A 21,541-nucleotide genomic window follows, 5' to 3' on the forward strand; every position below is an offset into this window, starting at 1 on the left:
ATACACACAATGCAGACACGTACTCAAAATCGAAAACACACATTTGGGAAGGACAGGCTTTAAACCAGACAGAAGAACTGCCTCATGAGCTTTAAGTAATTGTAGTGTGAACACAAACTTATTTCTAAGAGCTAATACAAAAGAATTTCTGTACCAAAAACCTTCCTAGTAACAACCTAGTGAACCATGTTACTGGATTTATAAAAGTAGGATCCAGGCACCTTCAAAGAAACCTCTGAAGGTGAAGGCAGCTTCTTTCCTGTGGGGATATGGTCAGCAATTTAGCCTTCTGAAAAATAAGTATGCAGAAGCTGAAAGGGGGTAAAAAGTACAGAAAACTTGAGAAGCCAAAGTTTGGCCACGGCCTTAAGTACAAGCATTGAAGGCATCTTCTCCTTGGTGAAGGGGTTAGAGAACGAATGAATGAATGTCCGTGACAGCCCAGGGCCCCGAGCCACAGACACTTACGCGGTTCCATTTCTCGGACCGAATGGAGCCCTGTCTTCACTGCTGACAGAGTAGACATCATAGCACTCTTTAATCTCATCTCTCAAGTCCAGGGGGATGGAACAGGATCCATTTCTGACTCTGAGTTGCCGTATACGTGGTACCCCTAAGAGGAGGTTCTCGTAGTAGATGAAGCTTCGGTCGTCGCCTTCAGTCCTGTTGCTGGGTTGCATCTTCCAGTAGAGCCCATCCAACAAAGCGCCTTCTGCAAACTGAAAGCAAAGGCACCATTTTTGAAAAACTCTCAGCTCAGAGGCTGCCTGCCTCCTTCCTGGGATGTTTGTGTGACCAACAGTTTGGCAACTCTGTGAACAGGGTAGAGTGTCAAGGGTGGGTTTTGTTGTCAGAGAGACTGGACCCTGCTCCAGTCCTGCTCTGTCATTTCCTTGCTAGCTGTGAGGCCTCGAGCATCTGTAATACCTATCTTTCGTATGGTGGCTACACCTGGCACAGAATGGGCACACTTCATACGTGGCGACTCTTGATTTTTACTCCAGGACTAAAGGCTGGGGAGACAACGAATCCATAACCATGATCAATTCCACTTTCCCTTATTAAAACAGCATCCCACATAATCATGGTTCACCATCACTGGAGAGGAAAAGATGATAGTTTTGAAAACCAGTCTGCTATCTGATGGATCTTTTAATTGTCTGGATTATTTTGTCACAGGGTGAATGAACTCTCTAACTTCTCATCCCCCCCTCCTTCCCTCCATTTTTAGAGTGTGGCATTCATTATCACAGAACTGTATACATGTGAGAAGTTTCTCATTAGTTTGCCTGTAGGAAAGACAGACCCAGCCATTTCTCAGTGTCTTATCCTTATCAGACAATCAGTAGAGATGGAGTGATTTGCCCCCTTGAGGTGGAAAAGATTCATATTATACAAGTGTGGTTTTGGATGTCAAGTATTTTTAGGCATTATTTAGTATATTTAGGTTCTTGTGACCCAGTTCCTCTATCTTTAAAATCAACAGCTCTGACCCCAGGGTTTACTAAGAATTTTAGCAAGTATTTCCCCAGAAGGAAGTAATCATTTCCTTTCCAATTTTCCTCCCCATTCTCTTAGATTCGGAACACATCTTCCAGATCAGTTTAGTATTTTTCCTATGGTATCCCTCATTGCTTATCCTGTAACACTAATGTTGGAATTTGTGACAAGTTGGGGAGGGCTGGGTTGAATTTTACATTAGAGATCTTTGAAAGAATGTGCCTGCCTTGTATCAGGCACAGTTCTGGGGTACATTCCAACACCAGCAAAGAGACAAAAACAAAAAACGAAGCAAGACAACACAATGAAATTCCGCCCTTGTGGGCCTGAACTGAATTTACGAAGCTAAATGAACAATTTTCAAGAGCAAGAGGTCATTTGCAAATACCTTCCAGAAGTCTTCCACTGAAGAAAGAGTTTTAAAGTTAGTTTTCTCCGCTTTGGACACCGGGGTGTCCAGGAAGAGCTGGGACATGATCCGGGTATAGTAGTACACACTGGAGCTCATCATCCCGTAGGTCACTGGAAGAGAGAAAGGGCCAAATGAACTCTGCCAGGGACCCTGCGCACGCACTCACACGATCCCGGCGGACGGGCCGACAGCCATCCCGCCTTCCTTCCCTGCATCGTTGTTCCAGGATCCCTCCCCAGCTCTCTGGCTTATACAAGAAATGAAATAACACTGGCTTCCATGAAACAAAACTGGCTTAACCACTGAGCACCGGATTAAGATCAGGTGCCCCCTCCTTGCCACTTGGGACCTCCGAGACGCCCTTCGACTTCGCCTCCCACCACCTCCCGGAGCACCCTCCCTGCCCGAGAGCCCTACGCCCCAGCAGACGCCACGCCGAGCCCCACATTCTCCGGCTGTGCGCCTGCCGCCCCCTCTGCCTACGACGGCGTGGGCAGCCCACTCTCGTCTTGTTCCCACATCAACTCGCCATTCTCGTGTGCCCTGCTCTGCACCCTGAGGCTGACCGCTGCAGACCGACTGGACTCCCCTGTCTTCTGGTTTCCGGTGCATTCAGCCCACAGGAGGCCACACAGGAGACCTGGCGGCCCGAGGAGAGAGCGAGCTGGGTTTGTTCTCCCTGCTCCCACGCCCTCACTGCCTGGGTGCAGTTTGCTGGGGACCCTCTAACGGTGACCACCGCTGCTGGGGGCATCTCTTCTCCCCCAGCCACACCAGGTTCACACCACGCCATTCCCTGCCCTTGTCCCTCCAGGCCCGGATGTGGGAATCTTGCCCAAGAGCCTCGTGTCCCCTCGTTGGCTGCTATAACCCTGCCGCCACACCTCTGTAAACGGTCCTTTCGCTGAGCTCCCACAATTGCCACTGTGAGTCTCCCATCTCTTTCCTTCTGGGATGCTAACAGACGCATCTGCCTCCCAGCCACCTACCAGCTGGTGCGTGGCACACTCTAAACTCAAGCCACACCCCTGACGTGAAGACCTGCCGATCTTACCAGCACATTCTGAATGGTCCCGGAGAAAGGTGGGGCGATCACGTACAGGCTCAGCAGGTCACAGGAGATCAGGCTTTGAGTCTGGGTCATGCCTCTTACTTGCTGTATGAGCTGTACAAGTTGCTCAGACTCTCTAAGCTTTAGTTGCCTCTTCTGTAAGGAGTAATTAGCTATCTCATGGGAGTTTTTGGTGCTTAAAAATATATATAACTAAACGGGACTTCCCTCATGGTTCAGTGGTTAAGAATCCGCCTTCCAACGCAGGGGAGGCAGGTTCGAACCCTGGTCGGGGAACTAAGATCCCACATGCCACGGGGCAACGAAGCCCGCACGCTGCAACTACTGAGCCCGCGTGCTCTGGAACCTGTGTGCCACAACTAGAGAGCCCGTGTGCCACAAAGCAGAGCCCACACACCGCAACAAAGACCCAACACAGACAAAATTAAAAATAAATAAATAAATAAAGGGAAAGAAGAGGCAGAACAACATTTCTTAAAAAAAAAAAAACAAACTGAAAATTACCCAATACAGTGGCTGACACTTAAATGTCCAATAATGGTGGTTCTTCCTCCTTAACCAGATCGCTACAACATTATCTATTGAAAATTTCAGCACTTTAACGAGTGCTGTCTTATGCCGAACTCTAATGACTGCAGGTATCATACGCTTTGATACCTAAAATAGATGACAAAACACTTCAAGAGGAAGGAAGTACTTCCTTTTATGCTTCTGTTGACCAAAGAGGTTTTCTAGGTCTTTTGAGCACAGTTCTCAACACCCAGCAAGCAGTGACGACTTAGCTGATTCTGTAAGTCTTCAGGCAGCATGCAATGCATTTTAAAACCTCGTAATAAGTGATTTGGGGATTACATCTTTCCTTCACCTAGTCCCCTTCCCTACCCAAACATCATAGAGAATTAAGATCAAAAGAGAGGAGTGGATGGCAGTGATCCAAACACACGTGTGTCTGCGAGTCACCTCGAGCAGTCAGTCAGTGAAGCAATAAACACACACAACCACGTGGCTTGTGTGCCGCATCTAGAGGGGAAGGGACCTCTTCCAGTCCTCACAGTTAGGTTCCATCACCTGTCATCCTATGACCCACTAATTAGGACAACAACACTCCTCTTCCAGTGTTACACAACCTGTCACCTCTTAAGACTGCATCGGACTGGAGTTCAGGGTTTTGGACTTTCAATCCATTGATGGGACAAGGTGTTGGACATGAAGATGCACAAGATGTGATCTCTGGGGCTTCCCTGGTGGCGCAGTGGTTGAGAGTCTGCCTGCCGATGCAGGGGACGCGGGTTTGTGCCCCGGTCCAGGAAGATCCCACATGCCGTGGAGCAGCTGGGCCCGTGAGCCATGGCTGCTGAGCCTGCGCTTCCGGAGCCTGTGCTCCGCAGCGGGAGAGGCCGCAACAGTGAGAGGCCCGTGGACCGCAAAAAAAAAAAAAAAAAAAAAAGATGTGATCTCTGTCCTCAAGAGGTGCTCACGGTGTCCCCAGCGGGAGCACTGCCTACCAGCTCCCACAGAGGGGTGGACAAGGTATGATGTGTTCTGCAAAGGCCTTCTTCAGATCCAAAGCTGATACCATGCTAAAGAGGGGTCGTGAAGGCTCCCCAAAGCCGACTAAATGATTATTACATTGACTTTTGGAATTAATTTGAAATTAGAATTTTCTTTGGATTGGCTGGTTAATGTAGATCACTCTTAAATTTTTTTTGGTTGTTGAAAAAGAATTATGACAAATTATTTAAATTTTTTGATTTATAAATATGCAATATGTATGTATTTTAGCCACTGATTTAAAAATCCATCTCCTTTATTGTCCTGTACTTTTAATACTGATTGCTTTTGAAATTCTCAGGACCTGTATGGAATTTGAGAACTTCACTGAAAGGGAAGGGATACATCCTCTTGGCTATGCAGTGCCACCTGCTGGACATCCAGAGAAACAATGCCACCTAGTGTTGAAGGGGATGACGAGTCTAACAGCTTCAGTCAGCTAACGTTAACTCCGTCCCTCCCTTGTGCCAGGCAGTGGGCTGGTCCGAGGGATATCTTCAAGTGACAGCTCCACACACTCCAGGGGTCAGCTGCATCACGAGTCCAGCTAGGCTGGAGCTAAAGGACCCCCCCGGGATTTGAAATCAGAACGATTTGGGTTTGAGTTTAAGATTTCCTTCACCCTTAAGTCAGCCTCCGTGTTCATAATTGTGGGTCTCGGTATCTTGGGATCTTGGACAAGTATTTAATTTTTCTGAGCCTGAGTTTCACTATCTAGAAAATGGGAATAATAACATCTAAGGCTTTTGGGTAGTTCACTGGGAGAAATATGTGAACACAGATTTTGCATACTGTTAAATGCAACAGAAATGTAAGACCGTTACATCGTTTCTGTCCCTGATAGGCAAAGCCCACTCGGAAGGTAACATACACTCTTTAAATGGACTGAATTGTAAAGAAGAAAGTTACATCATGAAATAACCATAAACGAGGATCAGAAAGGAGAGGAAAATATTTTTAAAATATAAGGTAAAGGACACATATATCCTACGTGCATATATTTTTCTGCTATTTAGTTCTCGTCTTAACTCTCAGATTCGATTTTCTATGAAATAAGCCAGAGAAGAAAACATTATCACAGCATCACCAACTACTCAGCATGTAAACTAACTAAAGCTGTCTTAAAACATGGTCTCGGGCTTCCCTGGTGGCGCAGTAGTTGAGAGTCCGCCTGCCGATGCAGGGGACACGGGTTCATGCCCCGGTCCGGGAAGATCCCACATGTCGCCGAGGGGCTGGGCCCGTGAGCCATGGCCGCTGAGCCTGCGCGTCCGGAGCCTGTGCTCCGCAATGGGAGAGGCCGCAGCAGTGAGAGGCCCGCGTACCACAAAAAAAAAACCCAAAAAAACCAAAAACAAATAAAAAATCATGGTCTCCTTTGAAAATAGTCTACAGACACCATTTTCTTCTTAATATGGCTGAAAAAATATAGACTTAAATACTAAAAACTATGTAAAGGGGACTGCGCTGTATAAACTCCAGATCAGTGGAGTAAAAAGCAAAGAAAAAATTTCCAATGTAACAAAAAGAAGAGAAATGAAAAATACCAAGAAAGTGTAAAAGAGAGGAAAAAATAAGATGGCAGAAATCTGACAAAAGCATGAAATGTAAAGAGCTTACACTTACTAGATCATAGTCTTAAATATTGGTTAAAAATTTTTAAAATGTATCTTTAGAATTTGTATGAGACCCATTCAAAATGAAGTTAAAAATAAAGGAATGAGAAGATATATATTAGGTGTTAAGTGGTATTGCAATCATCTGACAAAGGAGATTATAAGGTGAGTACTGAGTTAAAGAAAAAGATGATCTTTTATTGATAAATGATACTTTACACAATGATATAACTAGAATGAACTTTTATGTACTGAATAACAATATCAAGATATATAAAGCAACGTCTTCTAGTAACAGAAGGAGAATTACCAAAACCACAATAACACTTAGAAACAAATTTACGTCTCTCAATCTTTGACAGAGAAAGAAGATAAAAATGATCTCGGGACATTAGGGGTTTTATAATAGAACATACAACTTAATGTATTACATAGATATCAAACTTTATACTGTATCAGAAGAGATCACTCACATTCTTTTTCAAGGTTTGGGGAGAGGCATTCATGGGGGTGATGTTAATAGTAAACCAGATAGAGAACGTGAGCAAAGCATGTTTGGATGGACAGGGTGAGTCCAGGTTGAGAAATGTTAAGGATGCCCCTGAGATGCACCGGTGGAAAGGTCCAGTAAAAGTTGGCACAAGATTCGTGGTCCATGAGAGGTCGAGAGGAACTTGGGAGCGCCAGCGTACAGGACCAGCTGAAGCTGCAGGGAAGATCCCTTGAAGAGAAAGGCAAAGACCCAGTCACAGAAAATTGTCTGTCTAAACACATCTCAGAGAGAAAAAAATGAAGAAAGTGAATAGAGTAAGGAGGGATACAGAAAGAGAGGGAGTCACAGAAGCCAAAGAGGGAAGTTTGTAGAATACCAAATGTCTCATTTGGGACCAAATGAGAGAGAAAGGCTAAAAGGAGCCCATAAAATTTGGCAATTAAGACGTCCCTGGTGACCTGGGTGAGGGCGTTTTAGGAGGCACAGTGAGGCTGCAGAATAAACCAGAGAGGTGAATTAAAATGATTAACACTCCCAAATATTTTAATGCAGTCTTGGTTAAAATTCAAAGGTAAGTAACAAGTTGTGATGGAAATCTTTGAGGGATAGAGGTTGTCAACACAATTGCTTTTGTGAATGCCTGCCTGTAGTAAGTAGTGTAATTTTTTTTTTTAAAACAAGAGAGAAGAGCATGTAATATTTACATAGAAGTTACCATGAAGAAATAAAGAGAAAGCTATGCACGTGGAGTAAAGGCCATGTTTAAAGTAATATTTATATATGAATATACATTTCTTGTTATTGTAGTTTTTTTTTTTTTTTTTTTTTTTTTTTTTTTGCTGTACGCGGGCCTCTCACTGCTGGGGCCCCTCCCGTTGCAGAGCACAGGCTCCGGACGCGCAGGCCCAGCGGCCATGGCTCACGGACCCAGCCGCTCCGCGGCATGTGGGATCCTCCCGGACCGGGGCACGAACCTGCGTCCCCTGCATCAGCAGGTGGACTCCCAACCACTGCGCCACCAGGGAAGCCCGTTATTGTAGTTTTTGTCCAGTACTGAAAAGGTCAGAGAGCTTTCCAGCCATAGTTGGTCTTTAGCAGTTACTTCCCATGGACTGTAGCCTGTGAACTTAAGACTGCACGTGAATTCAAAAAGAGTCATGTACCAAAATGTTCACTGCAGCTCTATTTACAATAGCCAGGAGATGGAAGCAACCTAAATGTCCATCATCGGATGAATGGATAAAGAAGATGTGGCACATATATACAATGGAATATTACTCAGCCATAAAAAGAAACGAAATTGAGTTATTTGTAGTGAGGTGGATGGACCTAGAGTCTGTCACACAGAGTGAAGTAAGTCAGAAAGAGAAAAACAAATACCGTATGCTAACAACATATATATGGAAGCTAAAAACACAAAACAAACAAACAAACAAAAATGGTCATGAAGAACCTAGGGGCAAGATGGGAATAAAGACGCAGCTTAGGTGCACTGATATTTATGAGAATATCAGAACCAGTTTATGTTTGTGGTTTGGGGAAAAATTATTTGTGCTGGGGAGAATGTTGTGGAGGTGAGGGGAATTGAGTTGGGGGTTATTTTCTCATTTTTTTGGTACATTTGGAAGAGTGACAATAAATGCATCCCCTTAAACAAAAAAGGGGGGGACTCTGATAAACTGGAGGGAGTTTCTATCAGGTGGGTTGTTCAAAGGCATGTCTCCGATCACATGATCAACAGCTAAGGGAACTGGAAAGGTTTAACCTAGAGAAGACTTGGAGGAGATTGAACGTCTGTCTCCAAACTCCTGGCACGCTAAGCTGGAGGAGAGACATGGGAAAGGTCCCTGGTATTAGGCTGGCTTAGAGAGTAGAACTAAGACGGGAAGTTAGATGAGGACAGACTTTGGTTTTTCATAAGGAAGAACTTTCTAACACAGCCATAGAAAAATAAAATGAACTATTTCAAAGGAGTCAGTCCCTTAACCTGGAACTCTTGCCCAACTGGAGGCAGGATGACTGACCTTTTGGGAAGGATGTTGCAGGGGGGAGTTTTAGCATTCAGTGGAGGTTTGATCCATGACTGCCAAGATTCCTTCTTACCCAGAGATTCTACAATATTTTGAAAAAAAAACTTTGCCTATGTAAAAAATGTAGCTGATATAAGAAGCAAAAATGTTATTAGTGTGAAAAAGAACAAAAAGCATAAAAATTCTAAAATAAACAAGAAAACGCTAGTTAGTTATATGACAAGCTTGTTTCCTAAAACTCTAGCTACTCAGTTTATTTATCTAGCCTAGTTCCCAAAGCTGGTCAGTGTATCTGAAAATTCACTTCTCTGGGCCGTATCTGGAAGGCTTTGATTTAGTAGATCCAGGCAAACTACAATTATAAAAGAAATTCTCTTGGTGATTCTGATGTTTAGGCAATTTTGGGGAACAATGAAATTTTAGACTTATAGGAGCACCTATATTTTGCATAAAATCTGTGTATGAATGTATGTGTCATGCTCGAAAAAAATTAGTAATAATAATGATTCTAACCTACCTGTTAAAATTTAAGGCCCCTGAAGTTTAATATTTAAGCACCATTTCTACGCTGGAAGCAAACTTCACTTCAGCATTTACTCTAAGTTCTAACAGCTCAGAACATAAAAGTTAAAAAATATCACATCTCTTGCTTCATAACTTTTAATTTTTTATTCTAAGTTTTCAGCATTTCTTAGATAACATTTCAGTTTTCAGTTTTATTTCTAGGTTTTCAGCATTTCTTAGATAACATGCTTTTAAAGGTAATGAGAGAGATTCCTTCCTAAACAAACAACAGAAAAGTTCAGAAAATTAGGAAGAAAAAAGCAAGAAAACGAATGTTGTTCATACATATATACTTTTTAGCTTAAATAACTTTTTCTCTTTTTCTTAAGTTCCCACTTGGATAGTCAAATTCTCAGAAAATGTGAGAAGTCATGCCCTGTTTGAGTCTCATTAAGAGCTTACTAGTATTAGTAAAAACCAGTGCGGGGATATTAAATAAATCAATATTCAATTTCTTAAAATTACCAATATCAAAAGCTTAAATGTTTCCTTAATCTTTTATGTTCAACTTATATCTTCTTATAAATCTAGTAAACAAAAAACATTTTTAAAGGAAGCTTTTAGCACTTAGTCAATTAAATTCAAGGTGGTCAATTTTAATGTAATAAGAATGGCATTATTAAAGTATTGATTAAATCAGGACTCTCTCCATTTACAAAGAAGGGAACTTTTTCCACGGTTGATGCTGGTTTTTAAGCATTTCTAAGTGTACACTGTAAGAACAAACTCCTTTTCCTGAGGAATATGCTAAGAGGTCCTGGTGGTCATAAATGTGCTTCCTGTCTGTTCTCATAAAGGGCTTTAGAGAGGACACGACAGAACTCCATCAACCAATATCCTTTGATTCAGAGGATAAGTCCTTTGCCCGTGACCTTCTGGACTTGGAGGCAAACGGTTTCTAAGAGTTGTTTCTGGCTAAGGCATCCCTCCCCTCCCAGACAATGCAGGAATGTACTGAAAGAAGAAAGGAGAAAGAAAACAGAAAGAGACGAGTCTGCAGTAAGTTTCCTACGGAGTAAAAATCTACAATTATTGAAGATTTGGAAGAAATGATTAGTTAGAGTGAAGGCATCCACACAACACATCCGAATCCAAAAAAAGCGGACTTTTAAATATAAATAGACAGAAAAGCAATATTAGGTGACATTATTTGTATTTTCTGAAAGTTAAACTTGGAAAATAATCCCTGTGTACACTTTATGTTACTTGATGTAATAACAGTAATGCTGTAATTATTGTTAAGAATCTAATACAAAAATCCTTTTACTTGGTTACTTGGTGTCTGGCAGGTCGCCCTGTGCATCTCATAGTGAAAATGGTCACAACTGACAACAAACCGGCCAATCAAATAATGCCGAATTTTGATCAGTGTTTACCAGAGGAGAGAGGAGAGCTTTACCAAATTGTAAATTGGAATTGATAACAGAGAAGAGAACTCCTGAATTCACCGTTACTGGTGCATCTACAATTCCTCTGAACCATGATTTTGACAGGTCAAATATCTTCAAAACTCTAGTGGAAGAAAATGTTCTACTTACGGATGCACAAGACTATCAGAAAAAGGAGATATGTGGCCAGTTCCCGTAAAACACTTTTCAGGTGTTTCTCTCGGTCAGCGCTGCTTTCCTCCATGAGCCTTGTTCCCCAGAGACCTTTAAAATAGTAATAAAAGAAGTCATTTTATTTTTTAAAAATCTCATGAATGGCAAAAGGAAAAACACATAAAAAACAGTATACCTTTAAGGGAGATGCTCCTGGATTTTTTTTTTAGCATGCTCTAAAGGCAACCGAGAAATGGTTTTAGCAGGAATACCTTTAATTTAGGAATACATCAGCCGCTACTATCCCCCCAGATGTGCAAAACACAAGGCAATGATCTGATCATTGTCTAATCTCCCAACCTCATTAGAAAATATCTTAGTAAAAATTTAGAAAGAGAAGAGGAAATTTAGGTTTAATAATTATGCATACACATCAGTCCTTCCTATATGCGGGAGGAATTACCGTGTTACTAAATTAATTATCCTCGTTAGTACATGATGTAACATTGCAAACAATACTTTTTAGGTCACTCCTGATGAAAAGAGGTCCTGGTCGGAGCACCATTTCATTATGGAAACATCTATCAAGCTTCTAACACACCGGTGTGAAATCTCTGCTCTGTACCCATTTTTGCTTTTTAAGAAATTCAGTGCTGACTGATTACACTAAACACGCTTAGCTGATCAGTTTTTTAAAAATGCCAATTAACGTATGATTTTTAAATGAAAAGCAACAAACTCATCTGCCTTCCCTCTCTCTTTGGAGAAAGGGTAAAAGCAGCAACCGTGCTCCATATTTTAGCAGATGGAAAAAGCGTTGGGCCGGCTGAGCGAAGATGACATAAGCCATGGTGAGCTGCCTGGAGAGAGATCCCACAGTTGTGGACGCAGCCAGCAGACAGACATGGTGGCCGTCCAAACCCCAGCTAGTGAGCAGTGTGGTCAAGTCACACTGCTGGTTACTTGGAAGAGCCTTAGTGTTTTCCAAAAAAGACAAACCTCTCAATTCTTTCTGTTAGATTAGGTCAGCTGTTAATGGCAAACTGCCTCACACTTCTATCCCACAGACTTTAACCCCTTCCATCACAGAAACTCACAGAGCCACTGATGCCACAATCCAGCCACACAGAGAACAAGGGGAAAATGGTATATGGTCTTGCACTTGGAAGAAATGACTTCATTGCTAGTGTCTATGTACTTTTTAAGTCTTATAATCATACATTAGTTCTACTCCTAAATTGGGGTATTTCGTTTCCTTTTCTTCTTTTCTCCCAAATTTCCTTTAGGAGAAATCAGCAACCGCCCTCAAAGACACTGGGTTACGCGTCCTAGGTTTCACCACGCCGGAAGGGAAGCATGACTTATGACCAGGTTTGCTTCTGCCAACACCTGGTGGTTGTGTCAGGGGATTACTCACTCAGAAGAAATGCACCAAGCAGAATGTTTGCTCGCTGAAACTCCATCATAGTAAAGAATTATTACGAACTTAGATGACATGGAAAATTACAGCTCAGAATAACACAGAGGCAGCCAAATATTAGGCTCAGTAGCCCTGGATAAAACCACACCATTTCTCTGGGCGTATTTCTTTTGGAGGCCAGGCCTAAAATATACGCCTAAGTGGAAATCGCTAGTCCCTTGGCCATCCGCAGAGACTGCTGCTTTGTCTCACTTGGTCAGTGATTTCACTCTTTCCCATGGTTTATAAACAATTATGCAATAAGGAAAAGTCATGGTTCTTACTATTTGCAAATGGTTTTGCTTGACCTATAAACAGAAAACACCAAACTCCTATCGAATTTTCTTCAGGCTAAATTTGCAACGGTCTGTGGCAATTTAATTCTAGCCCTTGAATGAAACATTTCAAATGAAAAGAAACAAGCCCTTTTATTTATATTTTATGTGAGTATATTTCTATGCATTTACTTTTTTCTAAATTTCTCTAGCTACCTCCTCAAATACTTATTGCTTTACAAATGTCATCCAGTTTCCCCACTGGGTGTGTACGTAGTAGGGTCAGTCTTAGGATACGGGGATCCCTTCACCTCCTGATGGGTGAGAAATGCTGCATCCACAAATGGAAAAAACAGCTGTCCTGTAGCCAACTACTTCCCATGTTTAGTTATCATCAGGGATGATAGAATAAGAATGGTGAAGGGCAGCGTTCACGTCCAAAATGGGAGCATTCTTCAAAAACAACTGTTGTCTTTTCCCACCATCATCCCAGCTGCGGAGGGAGTGCCTCCAGGCACTCACGTTCAATACATAACGTGTCTCCATCTGTTAGGAGAACACGATTATGAGGGGACACGGGACAATATGCCATTTCCTTCCTGTGTAAGAAGGTGCTTAGTCAATGCCAGAGCCCAAAGTCGGAGCACATCACCTCAACAATAAGTGTTACTTATTAATATGCAAATTAATTAACATGCAATTCATTTGCAATTAATATGCAAATTAATATGCATAAACTCTGAGGTGGGTAATCCAAAACACCAAAAAGGTCTCCAACATAAATAACTGACTTTGGAAAAAATGCCATTTTGCAACTCTTTTATCCAAATGCTTCCAAACCCTTTTTATTTTGCAATATATATTAAAAAAAAATCACAAAGAGAGAACAATATAATGAACTCCCATGTACCCCCCACCCAGCTTCAACAGTTATCAACTCAACACCAACCCGGATTCATGGAAACCCTCACCCACTCGTCAATTATTTTGAAGCTAATTCCAGCGACTGTATCATTTCACCTGTTAATATCTCAGTTCCATGGTAAAAACAATTCAGTGTGGCTCTTTTGCCTCACATTAACCCTGTCCCATCTGAACCACATTAACCCACTGTGACTCACTGATCGTGACAAGGTGCAGTGTGGAGGTCTGGAATCCAAGCTGTGTTCAAATGAAGGGTCAGCCACTTAGGAGCTGTGAGACCTTGCCTAACGCCATGAGCCTCTACTTCCTCATTTGGAAATGAGGTAAGGGTACCTCTCTGTGGGGTTGTTCTGGGAATTAGAAAGATTATATGTACAGCAGTAGAGTGGCGGCAAGAGGCCCTTTTATGGCTTCAGAAACAGGTCCAAATCTGAAATGTCCTACTTCTGACGCCTAGTTGGTCCAGATTTGAGAATGGCGTGGAGACCCAAATCCATATGGACCTTGAAGCCATTGTGAATTGCCTGACCAAATTCTCATTGCACTCACATGATAAAAGAATCCTGTTTTGGGGCTGAGACACATGTGGGCCTTGCTGAGGTAGATATATACAATCCTTCTTCATAGTGATTTGAATTGCAGGGACACCTTCAGAAAGGGAAGTGACTTTTTACTACTGGTCCCTTTTCTACAGAATAGTCAGTTGCTACCTTATGATACTGACGCTTGAATCTCAAATTTCTTAGGCAGCCCCCTCCTGAGATGCAGACAGGTATGTGCCACAGCTAATGGCATGATCTACCTGCATATTCCACAGACAGCTCACACTCACATGCCCCAAACTGAGCTTTCTCTTTTTTTCCTTTCTCTAGAAACCTATTTGCCCTGTGTGGGTTAATGGTACCAACTCAGAAACATGGGTTTCATCCTAGAACAGGCCCTTTTCATGACCCTCACATGGAGGTGGTCCACAATTCTGATGGTTTCTCTCTTGCATCTAGCGCTCTTCCATCCCAGCTCACAATCCTCAGTGCAACTGACACTTTATCACTGTATCACCTTTGTCACTTTATCCTGACCTATTCTCCCAGCATTTGGCGTTATGCACCTCACCCCATTCTCTACATTCTTGCTAGAATCATCTTCAGATTGGCATGACATCATATCAGCCCCCTGCTTGAAGCCCTCACTGACTCCGCCTACAGGAAAAAGTACCAATGAGCTACAAGCATGCTTGGTCTTACTTCTCTATTTTTCCCTCCTCCAGCTCCCCCCTGAATCCTTCAAAACATAACTCAAGATTCACTTCTTCTGGGCTTCCCTGGTGGCGCAGTGGTTAAGAGTCCGCCTGCCAATGCAGAGGACACGGGTTCGAGCCCTGGTCTGGGAAGATCCCACATGCCGCAGAGCGACTAGCCCTGTGAGTCACAATTACTGAGCCTGCGCGTCTGGAGCCTGTGCTCCGCAATGGGAGAGGCCACGATAGTGAGAGGCCCGCGCACTGCGATGAGGAGTGGCCCCCACTTGCCGCAATTAGGGAAAGCCCTCGCAGAGAAACGAAGAGCCAACACAGCCAAAAATAAAAATAAATAAATAAATAAAAAATTAAAAAAAAAAAAAAAGATTCACTTCTTCTAACCTCCCCAGGTAGAGCAGGTCCTTTCTTCTTTGGGTCCCTCCCACAACTGGGACCTGGCATTGCAATGATTTACTTACACTTCTCACCCCGCTACTAAACTCTAAACTCCTTGGGAGTTGGGATCTTGTATTATTCATCTCTGTATCCCTAGTACCTACCACAAGGGAGATGCTCAATGAATGTTTGTTGACTGCACAAATTGTGATACTAGCATAGCCTTATCACACCCTGCAGAGTGGCAACCTTCCCTCAAAAAAAAATCCCCATGCGATGAAAATACAACATCTCACTTGTTCACAATTATAGTGCAAATAAAAAGGGAAAAGGAAGCAATTATGGAGTGAGGGTTCAATTAAAAATAAAGGGAAAGTCACAATAGCCAAAAGGTAGAAACCACCCCAGTGTTCATCAACTGATGAATGGATAAACAAAATGTGGTATATACATACAAGGGAATACTATTCAGTCATCAAAAATGAATGAAGTTCAGATACATGGTACAACTTGGATAAACCTCAAGAACGTTATACTAAGTGAAATAAGCCAGATATGAAAGGACAAATACTGTGTGATTCCACTAATATGAGGTACCCAGTATAGAAAAATCCATAGAGTCAGAAAGAGGAAGAGAGGCTGGGGGTGTGGGGAAGAGGAGGGGAAGTTATTGTTTAATGGGCAGACCTTCTATTTGGGATGATAAAAAAGATCTGGATATGGACGGTGATGATACAATATAGTGAGTGGGAGAGGAGGTATCTATTTGTTATAGCAGCTTAGCCCACCCTGACCAATACAGCTAGTTCTTTATGATTTCTCCAGGAAAACAAACAAAAAACCAACCAAGCATATATGTCTGAAATAACAAACAGAAAGTGACTTTAGTACCCGGATATATCCATAAAACACATTCAACTTTGGAAATTCAGAAAATATGATAACTCATGTAGAGTCTCAAATTTTATCTCTGCATTAAGAAGCGTTTGCTAAGAGAAAAGTAAACGAGATCATTGGGTTGGGGAAACCTTTTAGTCTGGAGCAGTCTTTCCATCTTTCAGCCTTCCTTTGCTTCTTTCGGGGCAGGCCTCCGTCAGCCCTTCACTGGCGGCCTCCTACCTGGTCCTCCCGCTTCCCTGTCTCCTTCTGCAAAGCTCTCCTGCCCAGCACACTGCTGGACTCGTATTCCCTTTCAACGTGCTCTGCCCCTGCTCAAAACTTTCCAACTGCTTCCTAATATTTAGGGGTAAATTCTTAATTCCTTAGCTAGACACAATTTCCTCCCATCATCAGGCCTCAAACATTTCTTCATTGCTATCTTACTCCTGCTAAGAGGATAGATCTATTTAGTGTCCAAGGAGAGAAATGACCATTTGCTGTCCAGCTCAGATTCATGTCATTTAACAACAACGCAGGGTATGCTGAAGCTAGAAGGGACCTTGAAGATTAGGTTCAACTCTTCCATTTTATACATGAGGAACAGAGGCCAGGAAGTCTGAGTGAGTTATGGAAAGTCACAAAAGGTTGGAGACCTCCAGGGAAGCTCCTGACCACTCCAATTTGAGTAATTGCTCCTACCTTTAGAAATTCCAAGTCACTCTCTCTTCTGACCCTGAGCACTACTTATACAATGTATATAAGATTTTTGTCATCGGTATCCCAAGAGGGGGAAAAAAAAAAATCACAACTCATTCATGGTTATTCATTTCACTTTTCTGGGTTTCTGTCCATAGGAAAATGGTGATGTGCTATTTTTTTTTTTTGTAGCACCTAGTATAGTCACTAATTATTTAACAAATGTTACTTAATAAGTGACAAGAGTATCAATTATATTTCTTCATAAAGAATTAAAATAAAATTTATTCTAAATTTTTCTGTAAAAAAGATTTTCATGATTCTATTCTCCTACTAATTAGACCACTGATAAGGTTTGACTAGAAGGTTTACTGTTACCTTGTTCATTGTAAATTTTCTGAAACTTTTCTTTAAAAGTGATAAACTTATACATACACTCATATATTTCATTTCATTATATTCCATTACTGAGTTTATTCAAAGAACATTAAGTGTTATCAAATACTTAAGCTGAATTAACAGGATCATGACTTTCCATTATTTATTAACTTATAAGAAACTCCTCTCACTTCAGTGAATACTTTAAAAAGCACAATTAAAACAATTAAACAACCTGAAAAGAGTATGAGAGTTTCTTACTAATCTACCCACACAGGTTATCCAAAAAGGATCTTTTGGTCCCCACCATGCTCTGAATCAAATTAACTAGCATAATCACTGTGTAAGAGTACCAAAATGTACACTTTTAGAATCTATGATTTAATTTCTATTTATGAAGCACTCACAACATGGCAGAGACTTGCTACACGTTTTATGTTTCACCTCATTTAATCCTCCCAAGTCAAGAACTAAGTATTATGATTATCTCTTTAAAAAAAAATCCAAAAACTGGGGATCAGAGAGGTTAGGCAATTTGCTCGAGGTCATGTAGCCAATGTGTGGTAGAACTGGGGTTCGGGTGCAGGCCTGACTTGGTGTTAGTCATGTTGCTGTAAAAACACCTGGATAGCTTTTTGTGCAAGATTTTCAAAACTGACAGGAAGAGAAGGGAAAGGAAAATTTCAAAAGAACTAAGAATGGAAAACTCTTAAAAGTAGAGGTTAAAGTCACTTGGATGGCAAGAGCCAATGCAACTCTTTTCCAAAGATGCCTCTTGACAAAACTTTGCAAAAACAGGATCCCATTTGCTCTTGGAAAATTTGTGTCCTCTTAATAGGCACTGGCAATTTTGAAAATTCCTTTCCTGCCTTTTGGAGAGCTGGGTGCACCGAACTCTGACACATTTCCACACAGCTGGTATCTGATGACCTCACTGTCTCATTGGAATTTCAAAGAACGTTAACTTAGTTATTTAAAAACATACTTTCAAGTTTTTTAAACAACATTAGCATTTACTTTGCAACTGTTTTAGAAAAATACCTAGACTTAGAAATGGCCGAATAACTGTTTTCCTAGACAGTTTATTCTATTCGTGGCGTTCTTAACAGCTCCCTCTCCCCCAAACAACCAGACACCGCCAAAACAACATCAATGACTATCCAGTGACACCCTTCCACAACTAGGACACTGTACTGCGTACCCATTCCGGAAAGGGGTAAGGGGCAATAGGGCATCCAGGACAGTGAAAGGCCATGGGTACTAGCACATAAGTTTTCTTTTCATTTAGTGAAATTCGCAAATATGCAGTTGCAACCACCATTAGTTGCCTTAGAATATTTTTTTCCCTACAAGGAAAAAAACCCCCCAAACTCCAGATGTACCCCTTCGCTCTAATACGGCTTTCACTTATTTCCAAAGGTAAACATAAGCTGACACATCTTTTAGAAGAAGCAGGTATCCAATAAATTTGCACCAACAAGGGCGCAGTGGAATTCCGTGCTGGGTACCGGAAATAGAACGGAATTAGCAGAGGTGCGGAAGACGCTTCTTAGGGAGGCGGGGACGCAATGGGAACGCGAGCGGGAGCCCTGGAGAGCTGCCCTCCGCGGGCGATGGCTCTGGCGGCGCCCGCACTTCTGGTTTGTGCATCAGCCGCCGAGGGTCGCGCTCTTACCTCGCAGCCCGCGAACCAGCCTCTCGGCCCAGGCCACTCGGGGCAGCTGCCCGTCCAGGGGGAGGTGGCGATGCAGCGGGTCCCCGCCGCCGCCGCCGCCGCCGCCGGCCGGGCTGGGGCTCGGCGCGCCCTGGTCCTCTCGCTGGCGCCGCCTCCCGTTCGGAGGGCCCGCGCCGTGGTAGCCCCCCAGCCCCCTGCCCCTGGCGCACACAGAGCTCACAGCTGAGGAGGCGACCGACCTCCGGCTGCCCGGGCGCCACTCTACGTCCATCTCCACCACCATTCCCCCTTCTTCTCCCTCCACCTCCTCTTCCTCCTCCTCCTCCTCCTCCTCGGCCTCGAAGCCCGGGTTGTCGCGGCTCCACGCCTGCCGCGAGCACGACGAGAGCGGAGGAGATGGGGAAGCCGAGGCTCCGGCCGGGGGGTCCCGCGCGGCCGCCTGCCGGATGCGCTCCATCTCGATCTCCAGGCCCCTCTGCTCGCGGAGGCCGACCGGGCCGGCGAAGCCGGCGCCCGCGGCCCGCCCGCCCGCCATCAGCTGGCCCGGGCCCGCCGCTCGGGGCGCCGGCGTCCGCTTCGCGTCCCCGGGCTGCTGCGGCTGCACGCGGCTCGAGTTCACCATCGCGGTCACTGGCGCCCGGCGCGCCGTCGCCCCATGCCACGCTCGGCGCTGTCCGCCGCAGGAGCCATGTTCCTTTCTTCCCGGGGCCCGCCGCCTCCTGCTCTCCGCCCCCGAGCTCCCCAGAGTCCCGCGTCCCTCGCCCGCCCCCTCGGCCCGCCTCCCCCCGCCTCGCCTCGCCTCGCCTCGCCTCGCCCAGCGGCCGCGGCGCGCTGCAGGGGGAGGCGCGAGGCAGCCGCCCCCGCGGCCGGCGCGCTGGGCGAGCGGCGCCTGGGCCCGTGTCCCAAGTGCAGCCGGGGCCCGGGCGTCCCCATTCCGTTCGGGTGGGAGGGCTTCCGGAGTTGGCACTGCCCGCGTCACCCAGAGCGGTGCTTGGGTCCCCGCTAGCCGCCAGCCACTTCTGCCTCGGTTGACCGCGGTGCAAGGAGAGAGGGAAACCCCTTTGTGAGACGGCGTGAACAAGCGAGATCCAGCCCGAGCCGGTCTGCAGCAGGGTCAAAGGTCGTTCCTCCGTTTGAAAACTACCAGCAAACTCCTAACAGAGTCCTAGTGCTGACTTCCTTGGCCTTTGGCGCGCTCACCCCCCGCCCCAATCCAGCTGCTTTTTGGAGGGTTTCCTGACTCTGGTTGGCTCCTCTGTCCACGCGTTGCGGGGACCCCGAGGATTCGGCCGCGGGGCTCTTGGATCGCTGATGCTCCGCAGAGCTCGACCGCCCCCTTCCCACCCCCTCCCCGTCTGTGAGTCACGGAATCCCGCCTCAGGCCCCAGGTCCAGAGCTTTATTCCCGCTCTCCGGAGCACACCCAGCTGGACGCTCTGCAGTTGTCTCAAACTTCACCCATCCCAAGGGAAGTTTGTTATCTTTTCCCTTCTTCTTTTAAGCCTGCTTCACCTCCTGTATCCCCAGTTGAGATCTGAGGCATCGTCACTCCCCAAAGTACACTTCATGATAACCTCATCTGTCTGCTCTTCGCCTCCAACACCTCATTTCCCCCAAATTGTGTTACTTTTGCCCCACAAAGGTCTCTCTGATTAGGACCTCTGTTATTCATTCCCCTTGTCAATGATTTAGTCCAGGGCCCTTACGGCTTGTTTTATGCTGCGTTGGAACAACGGATCTGTCAACTCCACCATCATTTTTCACTTCTGGGTACCCGCTGTTTCCAAACTGGGTTCGGAACCAAACCTGCTCATGTCACATTGATGCTTAGACACCCGTGGAGGCTTCTGACAGCTTAAAAGGTAAAATTTAATTTCTGTAGTTTGGCTTGGTAAATTTTCATAATCTGCTGCTATATATTTTTTGCTAGGGCTGTCGTAACAAAGTACCACAGACTGCGTGTCTCAGACGACAGACATTTATTTTCTCACAGTTCTAGAGGCTGGAAGTCTAAGGTCAAGGTGTTGGCAGGGTTGGTTTCTTCTGAGGTCTCCGTCCTTGTTTTGTAGGTGGCCGTCTTCGCCTTGTGTCTTCACATGGTCGGCCCTCTGTATGTGTCTGTGCCTCAATTTCCTCTTCTGAGGACACCAGCCAGATTGGATTAGGGCCCACTCTAATGATCGCATTTTAACTTAATTACCTTTTAAAAGACCCAGTCTCCAAATACAGTCACATTCTGAGGTACTCTGGTTGGAGGGGTTAGGGTTAGACTTCAACATGGGAATTTCTGAGGGGGACACAATTCAGCCCAGTACAGCTCCCAACCTGCTTTTCCAGCATGGTTTCCCACCTGTGCAGCTCCCTTTGCTGCTTCCCTGTGCCCTCATAGCATGCTGCTCGTATTTAGGTAATCACGGCCACCCATCACCTAATCCTGTAGTTTATCTATTCAGGTATCTGTGTCCTTCACTTAACTATGAGCTTCTCAAGGGCAGGGCTGATGCAGTCCATCCAGTCTCCTTCAGAAGACATTTCCTGCACACTGAATTAGGAGCTGGCATGTAGAGCACAGTATGACACAGCCCCTGCTCTCAAGAGGAGACAGACAAATAAACTGGAAATAACTGTCCTGGGTAAGGGCTGTGATGCCTGTTGTCTGAGGAGCCTCTACAGGTGCCGGTGCCCCTAACAGAGCACTGCCAGATTGCATCTTCAAAGGATTCCCAACAGACACCTGGCCAGAGGAGAGCCAGGCCTGAGAAAAAAGAGCAGAATCTCAGCCAAAGTGTTCTGCTGGAGAATAGGTCTAGTTTAGTATTCTTAAAACATGTTTCTCAACATCAG

At 44.5% G+C, this 21,541-nt stretch overlaps 1 protein-coding gene across 3 annotated transcripts in view; it reads right to left on the reverse strand.

The window, feature by feature from the left end:
• Window positions 1-19,426, reverse strand: part of PKD2 (polycystin 2, transient receptor potential cation channel) — a 49,119-nt gene extending 29,693 nt beyond the window's left edge. The window contains exons 1-4 of one of the 3 annotated variants that reach the window (XR_004349945.1): window positions 18,699-19,426; window positions 10,777-10,890; window positions 1,889-2,022; window positions 469-719 (exon numbers count right to left, since the gene is read on the reverse strand). Coding sequence is in view for 2 of the 3 variants with exons in the window: in XM_032632229.1 (XP_032488120.1) it covers window positions 469-719; window positions 1,889-2,022; window positions 10,777-10,890; window positions 18,699-19,320 (1,121 nt within the window). In the remaining variant the exon portion in view is untranslated. Of the gene's footprint in view, window positions 1-468; window positions 720-1,888; window positions 2,023-10,776; window positions 10,891-10,975; window positions 14,793-18,698 lie in introns of those variants that run through there. The other 2 variants (XM_032632229.1, XM_032632230.1) reach the window with 2 other exon arrangements.
• Between the last annotated feature and the right edge of the window lie 2,115 nt (window positions 19,427-21,541).

The sequence above is a fragment of the Phocoena sinus genome, chromosome 5 (genome assembly GCF_008692025.1).
Source record: "Phocoena sinus isolate mPhoSin1 chromosome 5, mPhoSin1.pri, whole genome shotgun sequence".
Lineage (NCBI taxonomy): Eukaryota > Metazoa > Chordata > Mammalia > Artiodactyla > Phocoenidae > Phocoena > Phocoena sinus.